The sequence below is a fragment of the Phaseolus vulgaris genome, chromosome 5, assembly GCF_051622355.1.
Source record: "Phaseolus vulgaris cultivar YP4 chromosome 5, ASM5162235v1, whole genome shotgun sequence".
Lineage (NCBI taxonomy): Eukaryota > Viridiplantae > Streptophyta > Magnoliopsida > Fabales > Fabaceae > Phaseolus > Phaseolus vulgaris.
In genome coordinates, this window is record NC_143502.1 from 6,000,348 (window position 1) to 6,015,925 (window position 15,578).

A 15,578-nucleotide genomic window follows, 5' to 3' on the forward strand; every position below is an offset into this window, starting at 1 on the left:
GTTTTAGTTACATCGAATTTTCAAAATAAAACTAAGCTTTCTTAAATGTGGTATATGGCTAACCTACATCAAGTCTCCAAAAACATATCTTGTGTATTATATTTACATTATTTCATATTTTCTAACAAATTAAAAAAGAGCGAAGACAATAATTAAAATTAAAATGAAAAATTAACTGTAATAAAACAAAGTGAAAAACACTTTATTTCTTATAGAAAAACACTTTTATTTTTATAGGTAAAAAAAAGAAGATAAAATGTATACCAAACAATAATCCTAAAATTAATTTTTTATTATTAATTATTATAAATGATAAACTATCATTACTAATTGTTAATTCTGATAAATGGTAAATTTCTATTATAAATAGATGGTAACTACTGCAAGTTTTTTCACATATACTGTGGTGAAATCTTACTGAAAAAGAGATTATTTGGGTAAATTTTTTCCAATATTGATAAACTAATTTCCAAGGACAAAATACTATATTATTCTCTCTCCTCCCCGGGGTTAGTAGGGTCCACTTCTGACTGACCAAAAACCAAAACTCCATTTGACATCCTCTGTTTCAAATCCCATTCTGAAGAAAATTTCATTTCCACCAAAACCCTAATTTCCTCTCTCACGGGCTCCGAGATCTTTACTTGTTAGGGTTTTCTCCACCATCGGCAATGGTCAGTGTTTTCCCTTCTCCGATTTCTGTTTCGTTCGCGGGCTTAATTTGTTTTTAACTACATAGTTACAGAATTCTCTCTATCCATGGTTTGTGATTATTTTTTTGGTTATATATTCATGTAGAAATTATTTCTTGCCATCATAGTTTTTGAGTCTCCCTTTTAACCGGTTTGAAAATTTCTTTCTAGCTTTTGGAATGTAAGGACTTGGATGTTGTTATAATTGATGAGATACTTTAAGATGGGTTAGATATTAGATTTGAACTTAGAGTATTTATGCTGTCTGTTATGATATGGGGCATGATAATATAGGCTAATTTGTTGTTCTTATTTGAGCTACAGCACAAATTGGGAAGAGGTCATCGCGACAAACTCCAGCAGTTCATAACAATAACTGGAGCCAGGTGATCTTAGAGATGCCTATGATTTTGTTATTCCGTTTGAAGATTTTAAATTGCAATTGGGATGTGAGTTTAGAAATAGCATATAATTGAACTATGCTTCTTTTATTTTTATGTGTACTTAGGTGTATATGATAATTTGCGAATCCAAGGAACATCAAACATTTTCAGATAAAAAAAACCGAAACATACATATAGGCATTCAATCCTTGGTTGAGCACACTAACTGGGTATATGTATGTTTCTGTTTTTGAAGTTCCTTTGATTGTTTACTTTGTCTAATATTGACGGATGAATTGATCAATATTCAACTATGATTGGCTTCAAATGCCTTGTTGTTTATCTGGGCATGGTCTTATATCAATTATACTTCATGTTATTTTGAATGAGAACTATTTTTTGTATTTTCAGTGAGAAAACAGCATTGCAGGCTCTGAAGGCTAGTGATTGGCATCTTGAAGGAGCATTTGATTTCTTTTATAGCCAACCCCAGCTTAAAACATTTACTGATTCTAGACACTTGGAGGAGCTATACAATAGATATAAAGGTTAGTAATGGATGTGAAAATAAAATTGAGACACTGATAGCTTTTAAAATGGTCTGGTAAAGCACAACAATGAACTAGTCTTGAAACACGAGAGATGACTAAAAAATAGTGTATTTTGTATAAAATTCTTATCAACCATGGAATGTTCTTTCTATTACTTGAGGTTTCACCCTAGTGACTAACAAGTAAATTTGACTACATAGTTTGTTGTTATTTTGAGAAGCATGGATGTTTCTTCCCTATTTCAAGTTAATTACTTCTTTTTAATTAAAACCAATTCCCCAATGTTGCTGTCCCTTACCTGAGCATAAGGTTTGTTGGATATGAGATCCAATAACTTTTGCTTGTGAGCTTACGTTAAAGAATTTGGTTAACATAGTTTATAGACGCATATAGTTACCATTTATTAGAACATTGTGTATTATGCCTGTCTTCTAATCCTTTACTGCTCTAATTTCTATACAGATCCATATGTTGATATGATTTTGGTAGATGGCATCACTCTCCTGTGCAATGATATCCAGGTTATTGTTTCTGAATGGAAATTAATTATGTAAATGCCTTAATTTATTGTCTTTGTTGAAATGATTAGTAACAAAATAGGTAGAGGGTGCTGCTGCTCTGGTGGTACCATGTTGAGAAGAGAGAAACCATGAAGGAATAGAATGAATTCTGTGTGTTGTATATGCATCATAAGTATTCTTATTTATTATGAATAGATACAAAATCAATATCTAATAAGGGAAGTAATTGTTAAGATATTTCCCTATCAAATCATATCACATGTTCCTATTTAATTTAATCAAATTATATCTCTAACATAATCAAATTACATCTCTGACCATCTTTATAGTTTACATTTCTCTACCTATATGTTATCATGGAGTGGAGCCTGTTCTAAAGATGTGAACAGTACTTGCAAGTTGTTAGTGGTAATTTTGAAGGTTTTGATTAGAATTCATTAATTGTAGCAGTATTGCTGTAGGGATTTTGGAATTGGATTATTCTAAGGGATCCAAAATCCATCACTGTTTATCAGAATAAATGAGTGTAGTGGTGGTAAAGAGAAAACAAAAAGTAGACATTGTACATATGAGATGCATGGTGTATCTTGACATCACAGATTTTTGTCTTAGAATTTGATTTTATTTATTCTTGGGAGTATTGATTTGATTATAATTAGTTGAAACATTGGGACACGGATTTTAAAACTTAATACCCATGTTCAGTGTTAATATGGAAAGAATACAGCAGGAATAAATTAAGACTAAAGGGATATGTGAGGGCCTAAGGAGTGTTTCTCTTTGGGCTGTGATTAGGAAGAAGAGTAGTTTTGAATGGATAAAATTAAGATGTTTCATTTTGTTCCATCTTATTTTAAATAATTCAAATAATGAAACATTGTTATTCCATTTAGTTGCACATTATTTCATCTCTTCTCATCAATTTAAACATAATTGTTATAGTTATAGAAATAAGAAGCGGGTCCTATTTAATAAAGAATATCTAAATTATGTATGTATGTATTATTATGAACATTTTTATTTATTCCTATATCATGTCTTTATTATTAGAGGATATCAGTATAAATAAAACATCCGTGCTATCTTAGAAATGCACGGTTCCAATTTAATGTCTCTCTCTTTCCTGTAATTTACCATGGTAACAATAGCCTTTTTCAAAACTGTGTTGGCTTGGTAGACCCATTGTATCTGGAGGATATTTTTCTTCTGTGAACCTTTCTTCTAGGTTTGCATTCACTCATTCAGTGCCACCTTTGATGAATTTTCCGGCAATGTTGGGATAACGCTGAGACAATCCATCTAATCGTCCAAATGCCAAACCACCCATCCACATGCCCTCACATTGACTTTTCTTGTGCTTTCCTAGGTTATTTTATTAAATTTGAAGTAAAATGTCTTCCAATACCGTATCAACCTCTAGAATAGGTTCTCATCTTTTATAACTATGTTATTAGTATTGAGAAGATGGGTAAGTCTAACTATTCCACTTGGACTTCTAAAATTAGGTTAAGTGGGTTGTGCTACAAATCTCATCTCACTACAACTGTAGAATTCATTCCTCTAGAATGCAAACAATGGATAAAGATTGATGCTCTATGTGGTGCTATTAAATCCACTATTTGCACATTCAAATCTATTTTTTGTCCCCATGAGATGTGTACGTTAGTTAGGAGTGAGGCTTGTGCCATTTATACCAATGGCAAATGTTTGTATGATGTGTGCCAAGATCTTTAAACACTTCTTTCTCCATGATGATTTGAGGGCTCTATGTTTGCTTATCTTGGGTGGCCTTGAACTGCCTCACATGATTTTGATGAGCTCCTTCCACCATATGCAGATGTGAAGAAGGAATGGCTTGGCATAAGCATATGCTACCACAACTCCTCAAAGAGTTTAAATTTGAAGAAAGTTCCCAAATGTACCTCATACGTGATAACCATACACCATTACACATTACCTCTAATCCAGTTTTTCAGGAGAGTACCAAACATGTTGAAGTGGATTATCACTTCATAAGAGAAAAATAGAATTTGGAGGGCATCATCACTTGATTTCTCATCTCTAGTAAATAGTTGGCTGACTTGTTCACCAAGTCTTTAAGAAGACCAATGATCAATTATATTTGTGGCAAGTTGGGCTCACATGAATTATATGATCTAGGTTGAGGGATTGCATTATAATTACAAAAATAAGGAACAAATCCTATATAATTAAGAATGTCTAGATTATATATATTGTTTGGAACATTTTTACCTATTCCTGGATCATATCTTTAAAAGGATATCAAGTCTCCTCTATTTATTGTCTTGATTTTTTTTTTCTCAATATAAATACAACATCCATGTTGTCTTAGAAATGCATGGTTTCAACTCATGTCTCTCTCTCTCTATCTCCCTTTCCTGTCGTTTAACAATGATTATAAAATGCTTTCTAGAATAGAAATGAAATTTAAATCCTAGAAAAATGAGGTTTGCTTATCTCGACATGAAAATAAATGTGCCATTTGGCAAAAACACAATGTAGAATAAAATATTAGTCCAAAATGAAAGAATAATTTAAAAGTTAAAAATTGTAAAAATAGTAAAACATGGAAGTTACAAAGCACATCATTTATCAATAAAATAAGCTATATATACATATACATGTATAATGCTGTAAATATGAATAAAGATTGAAATCAGCTAAATCATTTAAAAATAAGGTACCATTTTAAATGATGCACTTTTTTGTTTCTACTTTTAATTGTCTACAATCATGTTGTTTATTCTATTTAATGTATCCTTCTATATCCTTATGTTTTCAAAATGTACCCTTTTATGAATATATATATATATATATATATATATATATATTCATAGCAGACATGACACTTGTTCCTGAATCATGTTTATGCTGGCTAGAGGTCTTGATATGAACGTGGAGTTCTGATGTTTTAATATCTTATTAATATTTTGAGTTATGATTCATTCACAATGTTAAGATAGTTTTTCTTTGAAGTGTAATTGATATTTGAGTCTACTTTTCCTTTGCAGGTGGATCCTCAAGATATAGTAATGGTATGGATATGATTAAAACATTATTTCATTCTGCATCATGCATAATTGTTTGGTTTTCTTTCTTATAATCGTATGTGTTAAACTATAGAAAATTGCTATTTAGATAGTGATTATTCAAGTTATAAATAGTCATTTAATGAGAATGATTATTGTGAAAATATTGGAAGTAATTATGGTTATTGAAGGTTGCCTTTATTTTCTTGTGAGTTATATTTTACATGGCTAATAAGTTATAATAGCTGGAATGCAAAGATGCATACATTTGTTTCACCATCCGTTATCTTCCTCCCATGTAAAAGCTCTAAATTTATGAGCTCTGACAAATATTAACTGGAACAGGATAAGACTATTTCAAAGAAACAAAACAAAGAATAATAATTCTGATCATGGTTATCAAACTTGCGAGTTAACTCGTTCGAGTTCACGTTCCCACTCACGCTGGGCTAGTTAACTTTGAAGCAAACACGGTAGACTTGTTGTAAACATGGTTGAACTCGCGAGTATACAACCGAGTTGGCTAGTCCAGAGGGTTATTACCATAAACTCAAAATGAATCCGTTTCTGAACCCAAAATCAAACAAACTCACCTATTCTGCTCGTGTTCGTGTTGGTTGTGGTCGGTGCCATGTTGTGGTTGTGTTCTCTCTGCTTGTTGTCTATGTTTCGATCGTTCGTGCCACCAATGCTGAGTGGTGGTGCGTTGTCTACAATGGTCTCTGTTCGTCGTGGTCGTGCTTTGCAAAATTTTTTCTAATGTGTCATGGTCATCTAGTAAGAGAGAACGTACCAATGCACCATCCTTTGTTTTGTGTTCTTGGTCATATACTTCATGACACATTTGTTGTATATATTTTTTTTGATTGAAAATGATTGGGAGATTAGGGTAGGTAGTGGCATTTTTGTAGAGATTTAGATTTTTTTTTTTAATTTCAGAAATTTTTTGTTTGTTAAATTTGTGTTGTTTTAAGTTATGTTTGGGAGTGGATCAAATTCAAATGTGTGAAGAAAGACAAAGTATGTTTGCCACTCCATTCAATGTAATTAAAAATCCAGCTTTTTGCAAAAATGTGAAATGATCGGGAAATATGGAGTTGGCTATAACCCCCAATCTTATCATGATTTGAGAAAAGCTCTTGAAGCAAGCAGTGGACAAAAGTTTTTTAATAATGAATATAGGAATGAGTGGAGGAGAACAAGTTTCGGAATTATGTGTGATTGACGGATAGATAGAAAAAGGCGTTCTATTTGTAACTTCTTGGTGAATAGTTCTAAAGGGACTACTTTTCTTTATTCACTGGGTACCTCAAACATCTCAAAAATAGCTGATAAAGTATTTAAGATGTTGGATGATGTTGTGGAATTTGTTGGAGAAGAAAATGTAGTGCAAGTGATTACTAATAATGCGGCAGCTTTCAATGCAATTGGAGATTTGTTGATGACAAAAAAAGGAGTAGTTGTATTGTACCCAATGTGTTGCCCATTGCATTGATTTGATATTTGAAGATTTTAAAACGAATTTGGAGGTCCATCAATTTACTGTCAAGGAAGGAAGAAAAATCATCACTTACATTTATGGCACAACAATGCTAATTAACATGTTGAAGAAATTTACAAATGGAAGACACTTGATAAGTCAGGTATGACTAGATTTGCCACAACTTATTTGACTCTAGCTTGTCTTCATGAATTAAAAGCATTATTATTGATCAGGTTTAACTTTGAAGAATGAAAAACAAGCAAGTTCGGAACTTCATAAGCGGGAGAAAAGTTGAAAATGTGATATTAGATAATCGGTTTTTGAAGCATGTCTCTACATATCTCATGGTTGCTGCCCCTCTTATAGTGGTTGTAAGATTGATGGACTCATATATAAAGCCTACAATGAGTGTCATATATGAGATGGATTGTGCAAATGAGAAGATTAAGTGCAATTTTAATAATATTAAGAAAAGGTAAATATTCTATACCTTTCTCTTTCAAAGCCTTTCTCTTTCAAAATTTAATTACTTATTTGAGAATTTTTTTCCAATATATCATAATTGGTATTGAATGTAGCTATGAAGATGTTCAGGAAATAATTGATGTAAGATGGGATAATCAACTTCATAGGCCTTTGCATGCAACTGCCTATTATCTCAACCCCCACTTCCACTATGAACCTAATTTTAGAATTGATGATTCTGAGGTGAAAGAGGGGTGATATATGTGCATGAGAAGATTGGTTAAGGATGTTGCAAAGAGAAAATAAAATAATTTGCTTTGATTTTCATTATGCTAGAGGACTTTTTTCAATGGATCATGCAAAGGAATGTAAACTCAGGATCATCATATCTAAACTCAGGTTCATAATGGAATTGGGGATTGAGATAATATGCAGCTACATACAAAGGTCTATGAAGTTGATTATCCCATCTTGCATCAATTATTTTCCAAACCTCTTCATAGCTACATACATTTAATACCAACCAACCAACTATCATATAAGTAATAGAAGAAGAAGTAATTTCACAAATAAGTAATTAAATTTTGAAAGAGAAAAGCTATAGAATTCTTACCTCTTCTTAATATGATTAAAATTGCTCTTAATCTTCTCCTTTGCACGATCCATCTTTTCATATATGACCCATTGCAGGTTTTGCATCTGAGTCCACCAATCTTAGGACCACCATAAGAGGGGCATCAACTTTGAGGCACGTGGAGATATTCTTCCAAAACCGGCTATCTAATATCACATTTGCAACTTTTCTCCCCTCTTGTGAACTTGCTTGTTTTCCATTCTTCAGAGTTAACATGGTCAATAATGGGGCTTTCAATTCATGAAGACAACCTAGAGTTAAATAAGCAGTGCAAATCTAGTCACACACGATCTTATCAAGTCTCTTCCTTTTGTGAACTTTTTCAACATGCTAATTAACATTGATCTGCCATTAATATAAGTGGTGATCTTTCTTCCTTTCTTGATAGTAAGTTCATGGACCTTCAAATTCTTTTCAAAATCTTCAAAAATCAAATCAATGCAGTGTGCAGCACATGGGCCCTAATACAAATGCTCCCTTTTTTGCATCAACAACTCTTTAGCTGCCTTGAAATTTGCAGAATTATCAGTCCCCACTTGCACTACATTTTCTTCTCCAACCAATTCAACAACGTCATCCAACATTTTAAATACTTTATCTGCTGTTTTTGATATGTCTGAGGTGTCCAATGAATATATAAAAACAGTCCTTTTAGGACTATTCACCAAGAAGTTACAAATAGAACGTCTCTTTTTATCTGTCCACCCATCAGACATAATTGTGCAATCTGTTTTCTTCCACTCATTCTTGTATTCTTGAAGCATTAAATCAGTTTTGTCAATTGCTTGCTTCAATAGTTTTTCTCTAATATCATGATAAGATGGGGGTTTATAACCAACTTCATATTTTCTAATCATTTCACACATCTTTGCAAAAGCTGAATTTTTAATTACATTAAATGGAATGACACTTGTGTAAAAAAATTTAGCAACTTGAGCATCCACTTCTTTATAACCTTTCTTCATCATTTGATTTATGGTAGCTTGAACTCCCCCCTACTACCAACTTTTTCTTTTCCTTTAGAACCAAATATATTTTGTCTTTCTTCAAGCCCTTCATATTCTTCATGGTCTTAATCAATTATATTTAACTTTCTTTTCTTCAATGAGGCTTGCTTAGCTTCTGCAACTTTTATCATCAAATCTCTTATTTCTTCTGGAACAGAACAACAAGGTTCAGAGTCCTCCCTAGTTCCAGCAAGATGATCTTGAATCTAAATATTCCTCCACTCTCAATCTTTGAACAATAACTACACTTCACTTTTTTACCATTTCCATTAATATGTATCCCATGCTTCCATCCAACATCAGTTCTATTTCCTGGAGCATTTTTACTTCTATTAGAAGATGCAATTCTATTGACCTCAGTTGAATTTGATCCACTCCCAAACATTCCTTAAAAAATATACTGCTCCTCCAAATTCAATTTCTGCCCAAAAAAACAAATGTGCTGCAAGCAACTATTCCCAATTAAAAATACAAACTTCATTCTGCAGCAGCCCAATAAAAAAAAAAACAGAACCCTAATCCCTTCCCTACCTTAATTTCACACCACCCATCTCTAACCTTGAATGATGAGCAGCAATCCGCGACCACCACGACACCATCACCTGCAACCCGTGACGCAATCATCTGCAACCCACGACCACCACGACGCGACCACTTGCAACCTGTGACCACCGCACGCTCCACTCGATTTACCACCGCTCTCCACAGAAGAACAAGAAGAAGACGCAATCCACAAGCAAACACAAACGAAAACGAAATGCGAAACCTAAGGTCAATTTGGTTTCACTTAATTCCCCCATTCAAAACGACGTCGTTTTGGGGTTTAAAAAAAAACCCAGTTGGACTCGCCAACACAGACCAAAGTCGCGAGTCCAATGCGATTTCGCTGAGTCTGCGCCGAGTTTACCCAAAAAACGAGTTTACTACCGAGTTAACTCGGTAAGGCAAAGTGGGCACGTAAACTCGGACGAGTCAATGAGTTGACTCGTGATTTTGATAACCATGATCTTATGTATAACTTAAAGTTGAAAAATAAGCAAATTAGAATAGTTGTTGTTCTTCCATTTGATGATATTGTGTCAGATGATGAATGGATAACTGAAGAGGGAGATGATATTGTTGAGATTGAGCAAGCTCAAGGTGAATATGATGGTGAAAATGTTGAGATCCAACTCTAGATGCACTTGATTTTGATAATATAATTTTGGATGCCGATGTGAATGCACAATTTTCATCTGGGGAAGAGGTTGATGGTGATCAACATTGTGATGAAAATGATGATGGAGAGGATAATGTCATTAGAGGATTGGACATAGAAACTTGACATTTGTCCATTTCTAGTTATTTAACCCTAAGTTTTAACAACTTATGTTTTGTAATGTTTGTATGAACTTATTGATTTGGGATACTTTGAATTTATATAATTGTGATTCACTAAATGTAGTTATTTTAGTATTGTACACTTGTTTGTTCTAACTGCTTTGATTGATTATGTTATTAAAATATTTTTTTCATATGAAATAAACTCTTACAAGTTTACGTAGACTCTTGAGTGTGATAAAACCTTGATGCTGATCTGTGTAACTGGGTGATGATTGGTTCCTGCAAGATGGAAACTAAATATATGTAAATGAAGAATATATAATTAAATGAAGTTATAGAACTTAGACTTACATGTGTTAGAGTGAACTTGGTTGCGCAATGAGAGTGTATGTAGATGGTTTGGTTAGGTAACTAGGAATGTTGAAATTTTTTTCAGTTAGTTCTTTCATGGCACATGAAGGCTGGCACCATGTGTGAGTTTTCCAAGAAGGAGTTTATTGAAGGTTTACAATCTTTGGGGTATGTAATTTTTGTGATTTTGTAATGACTTTTTTTTTCTCTGAAGTCACTTGTCTCAGCTGAAGAGCTTAAAAATTTGTTGCAGGATTGATTCTCTGGAGAAGTTCCAAGAAAAGATACCATATATGCGCTCTGAGCTGAAAGATGAACGTATGAACAATAGTATTCTGATCACCGTTCTAAACTAGTTTTAGTCATACAGTTAATAATTCATTTGTCACTAGGAATTATCTCCAGCAATTTTTTTAAAGGTCCCTGAAATTAATACTATTTTTCACTCTGCAGAGAAATTCCGTGAGATATATAACTTTGCTTTTGGATGGGCAAAAGAGAAGGTATGGATTGATGTGTACTTGGTCCCTATTCTACTCTGTAATCTAGCTTAATTGCTTTTTGGACGTAATACAATATCATATTAAGATAACCACTGTAATGAAACAGGGAAGATCTTGGGAAACTGAGTCAAATTGTAGCAAATTTGATTCATTGATTAGTAAATTGAGTTGTTCAAAATTGTATTTTGTGTTCCTTTATTATAGAATTTCTGGTCTAGATTTTCAAAAATACTGTATGTTGAATGGCATGCAAAGTTTGGAACACGACTTGAGGCTTTCTTATGTAGTCAACCACACTTAAGCAATCCCATTTCTTCTTTCTTTCTTATGAGGTTTAAGATGCTGTCTACTATTTAATTATTGCAAAGCTGAATACCAAATCTCTAGCAATAAAATTATTGCTTGCTCCACTATCAACCAAGAGTAGAATCAGATATCCTGCCAAAGTCCCTTCCAATTTGATGGTCTTGGAAACGTGCCAACTTGTTAGAACTTAGTGCACAATAATAAGAGCTTGGCAAATCATTGCTCGTTATTTAGATTTTGGAATTTCGGTGAGTGGGGAGTGAGTATTGTTGTAAGGGACCCCAAATATAAGGTTGGGTTCGTCACCATCCTGTACGAGCAATCATAGGTGTGTATCTTGACAGATATGGGTAGCCCCTAATAGCTTCCACACTTAAAACAAAGTTCATCATCTCATTGTAAGATGATTGTGTGTGCCTCCATGACAAGGGAAAAGCCCCAAAATAGGTGGATCCAACTTTGGGCCCTCGAGTATTTGGCCTATTTGAGTTGTTAGCAGATTGGACCAAACTGGATTGGATGCATGTATTCATGGGGGTAGTATATAACGATGGGGTAGAATGACAAACTAAAGTAGAAGTTCACCAACCAGACGTACTAGAAAGAGGTCTGATTATCGATCTTGCATTCTAACATGTGAGCCACCGAAATTAATATGCGTGAAGGTTACGCACATGTCAACCTTCAGGAGCCAGCTAATGGGGTCATCACCCTATGAAGGGAGGGAATTCAATTCAATGCACTTTGTATAGAGATGATGGTCATCGATAATTGAGTTGAGTAAAAGTATTGGTTACCATAGAAGAATACTCAAGGGAACGGTGAAACTTTCATACATCTCAACACACAATTTTGAGAGGTAATCTGAGCCCGTTACTACGTCTCACATTTGGGTGCAGTAGTCTTTGAAAAGCTGCTCATGGGATTTCAATTGCAGAGGATCGTAGATTCAAGGTATTGAGGTTTGCTGTCATCCTCATGTGCATGTGGGATCACAAGCTTTCTCAGTGAAAACACCAATAATAGGTCTCAGTTATAAATGAATTAAAAATAATAGTAACAAGCACAAATTCGAAGAAAAATGGTGAAAATTGAGAGGCAAGCTCCCCCAAGTTAGAGCATGATACTCTAGACTCCCACATGAATATCTCCTCCCCTCTTATAACAAACTCCTGTATACATATTCTCTTTCCTGTAACCAAGTCAATTTCCTCACCACTAGTGTTCTGTGCGTTTCCGTTTTTGGCCAACGAGAATACACCTTAAAAGGCTTTTTCATTATGGGCTGGACCTCATCATGTTCTGACTCTGGAAAGGAAGGAACATCAAAGTAGGATGCAAATGATTTATTGCCTTCAATGAGCTTTGCTATACCTTGGCATATGTGAGACCCATGACTGACACTTGGGCATCTAGGGTTGGGTGTAAAGTCAATACTGAATTTAGTACTGTTTTGATTCTTTCCTTTTGAATGTCTAACAGGGAAACAGTAATATTCGAGTTACCTTTATGCAGGGTCAAAAGTCTCTTGCGTTGGATACAGCTATTGGTATGTGGCAATTATTATTTGCTGAGAAGCAGTGGCCACTGGTTGATCATTGGTGCCAGTTCTTGCAGGTAATATACTTTCCATACACCTTTTAGCTTTCTTGAGTGTGTTTGAAGCTTTCTTTTTAGGTTGGCTTTTTGTGGTCGGTTAGATATCTGCTAATACTTGATCATTTTACTTGAATTGAAAATTTTGATACTACTTAGGCTCGGCATAACAAAGCCATATCTAGGGACACATGGTCTCAGCTTTTGGAGTTTGCAAAGGTAAACTAACAGACTATTAAACATTAGAATAAACTTCCTATATGGTGCCCTCATAATGTGGATGTAGACTTCGTATCTTGATATGAATTTATCGTTGCTTGAATATATCAATGTATGCTCTCTACTTGTGTACTGTTCATCATGCTTGCCGGAGCTAGACTAATTATCTAGAATGATAAGGAAAAGGTAATCTGGTTATGTGTCTTTTAGACTTTTTTCTCACTGTCTGTGTGATCAGTTTCCGCATGGTGTCATTATAGTAATCAAGCTACTTTACTTTGAATCATTAAGTTCTTTCTTCTAGTATGACTGCTGGGGTTCATTCTAGGGTTATAGCCTTCTTTAGTTTTTTTTTTGGCAATAAAGTGGGAATGTGGGGCAAACAGGAAGTAAACTGGAATATGAAATATTCCGTGTGAATGTTATTAGGGTTAAACCCTTTTAACTGGCTAAACAAAAAATTGTCACGATACTTTTTCAAACGAAACCCTGATTTTGTTGCATTTTATGTCAATTGTTCCTCTAGTAATATCCACATGAAAAAGTCTGCAATTTTAAAATTTTATTTTTCTAGCGTTGATCCTTGGTTTTACTGCAATTTTTTTGAAAAACAGAAAGATATTGAATGCCAAATGTTAGTTTTTTCTCAGTATCTGATAAGTTTTATCTGGGGAATATGTTTTCTTTAGTAAATAATATTGAATGTGAAACATTAGTTTTTCAGTACCTGGTCAGCTGGATATGCAGAAATATGTTTCCATTACAAATGCTTCTCCCTTCTTCTACTCACGACCCTAAAAGAGTAGCCAGGATATAAATGACCTCTATTGAGTTTGGTTTTCAAAATTAGTATTATTATAAGCCATTTGAGTCGTAAAACTTTATCTTCATTTTTCCTGGTCGCCCACCTTTTGATTTAGAGGAACTCCTTTTTGCTTGTTCTGTTTTTGGAAATGACAATGCTGGTGCTTTTATCATAGTAAGTTCTTCAGCCTCACAAAGTAACGTAAAAACCACTAATATTTGTCATGTTCTTTGCAGACTGTTGGTTCAAATTTATCTGATTATGATGCTGAAGGTGCCTGGCCATATCTTATTGATGAATTTGTGGAATATCTGAACGAGAATGGCGTTATCCAAAATGGTCTCATCATTGATTCTATTCTAAAACGATGATGCATTCAGATTTCAGTAAATCGCTATTTAAGAGAAGGTGATTGGTCTCGTGATGAGTTGTGCTATTCTGTGATTAAAACTCCTTTGTTATAAGTTGGATTCAGTCTATAAGTCAAAAGAGGACATGGCTGCTAGAGCAAACTCATTCTTGCTAACAAGTAGTAGCATCGTTTGAGATTTTGTTGATATGGCATATGAATTTCCTTGGGAGTATTGTGGAATTAGTAATGGGAGCCTACTGATTCCACAGTGTTATAGTTTCTGGTCTCTCTTTATTTAATAATTAATTCTTGTACGATGTCTTGTTATATAAGAGACTTATGTGATTGTGATTGGCTATCCTTGTTTCTGATCTGCTTTCATCTTGTAAAATATGTGGCACCAAGATATTAAAACATTCATGAAATAGAGAAAGGGGGAAAGATAACTATGGTGTGGCTTCTTTTCCTTTGAAGTATTTAGCAACAGTTCCTTGTTGGTTTTATACACTCTTATGTTATGTTCATCTTTATTTGTTATTTAAAACTGTTCCAGATGACACATACAATATATTTGAGATGTTTTGCTTATGCCCAGGGCTTGGACTGTTCTAAGGCTTAAGTCAATTACTTCCTACACCATATCAAACACCCCATTTTCATCTGAAATGACAACTATTCTTATTTTTTTGAAATGTTTTTTGAATTTTTTTTCTAGAACTATTTGGATTTTGGACTTTTGAATTATTATGGATTTTACTTCTTCAACACAATAATCTATTCCGAATTTACTTTTATAGAATATATTTTTTCCAATTCTGGATTTTCATTTTTTCTAAAATGAAGGTCATTTTAGAAATTTAAAAGTAAGTAAGATGCATGTTAAAATAAGGTTGGGTGTAGGAAGAATTGGCCTCCTATTAAAACAAGTTTGGACATTATCACTAATAGGCTAAATTGTTAGATGACTAAAATATATAACATAAAGGGGAATATTCTAACAATTGATTTGGCAAAAATGAGTTATGATTAAACTTATATCTAAAAATGACATGAAACTTATATTTTAAGATTGAAATTTCTAAATTTAATTTTGATAAAGTTTTTTAATTAAACAATATTGACATGGACCTATTTTAATTAAAATTTAAAAATGTTAAAATGATATTATTGAACATGTGTAGTACACCCAATTTAAAAAGAATAAAATAATATTGTAATTAAATTAATATATTTATTAAATGTCAAAGAATATTTTTTTTTTGAAATATCATAAGTTATTTAATCTACTTTATTTTATTATTGTTTGATGTGATATTTGGTTAGATTTAGAACATCTT

The 15,578-nt window shown here is 33.4% G+C and overlaps 1 protein-coding gene and 1 pseudogene across 1 annotated transcript; one reads left to right on the top strand and one right to left on the bottom strand.

Moving 5' to 3' along the window:
- The first annotated feature begins 485 nt into the window (after nt 1–485).
- LOC137834982 (defective in cullin neddylation protein) lies at nt 486–14,727 on the top strand. The gene is made up of 11 exons (XM_068643263.2): nt 486–674; nt 1,017–1,078; nt 1,487–1,623; nt 2,089–2,147; nt 5,180–5,203; nt 10,546–10,628; nt 10,714–10,778; nt 10,914–10,963; nt 12,785–12,886; nt 13,025–13,084; nt 14,126–14,727. Exons 1-11 carry the CDS (start codon nt 672–674, stop codon nt 14,258–14,260), a joined length of 780 nt encoding a protein of 259 aa, XP_068499364.1. The 5' UTR covers nt 486–671; the 3' UTR covers nt 14,261–14,727.
- Nucleotides 7,492–9,171, bottom strand: LOC150027447 (uncharacterized; annotated as a pseudogene).
- Nucleotides 14,728–15,578: the final 851 nt, after the last annotated feature.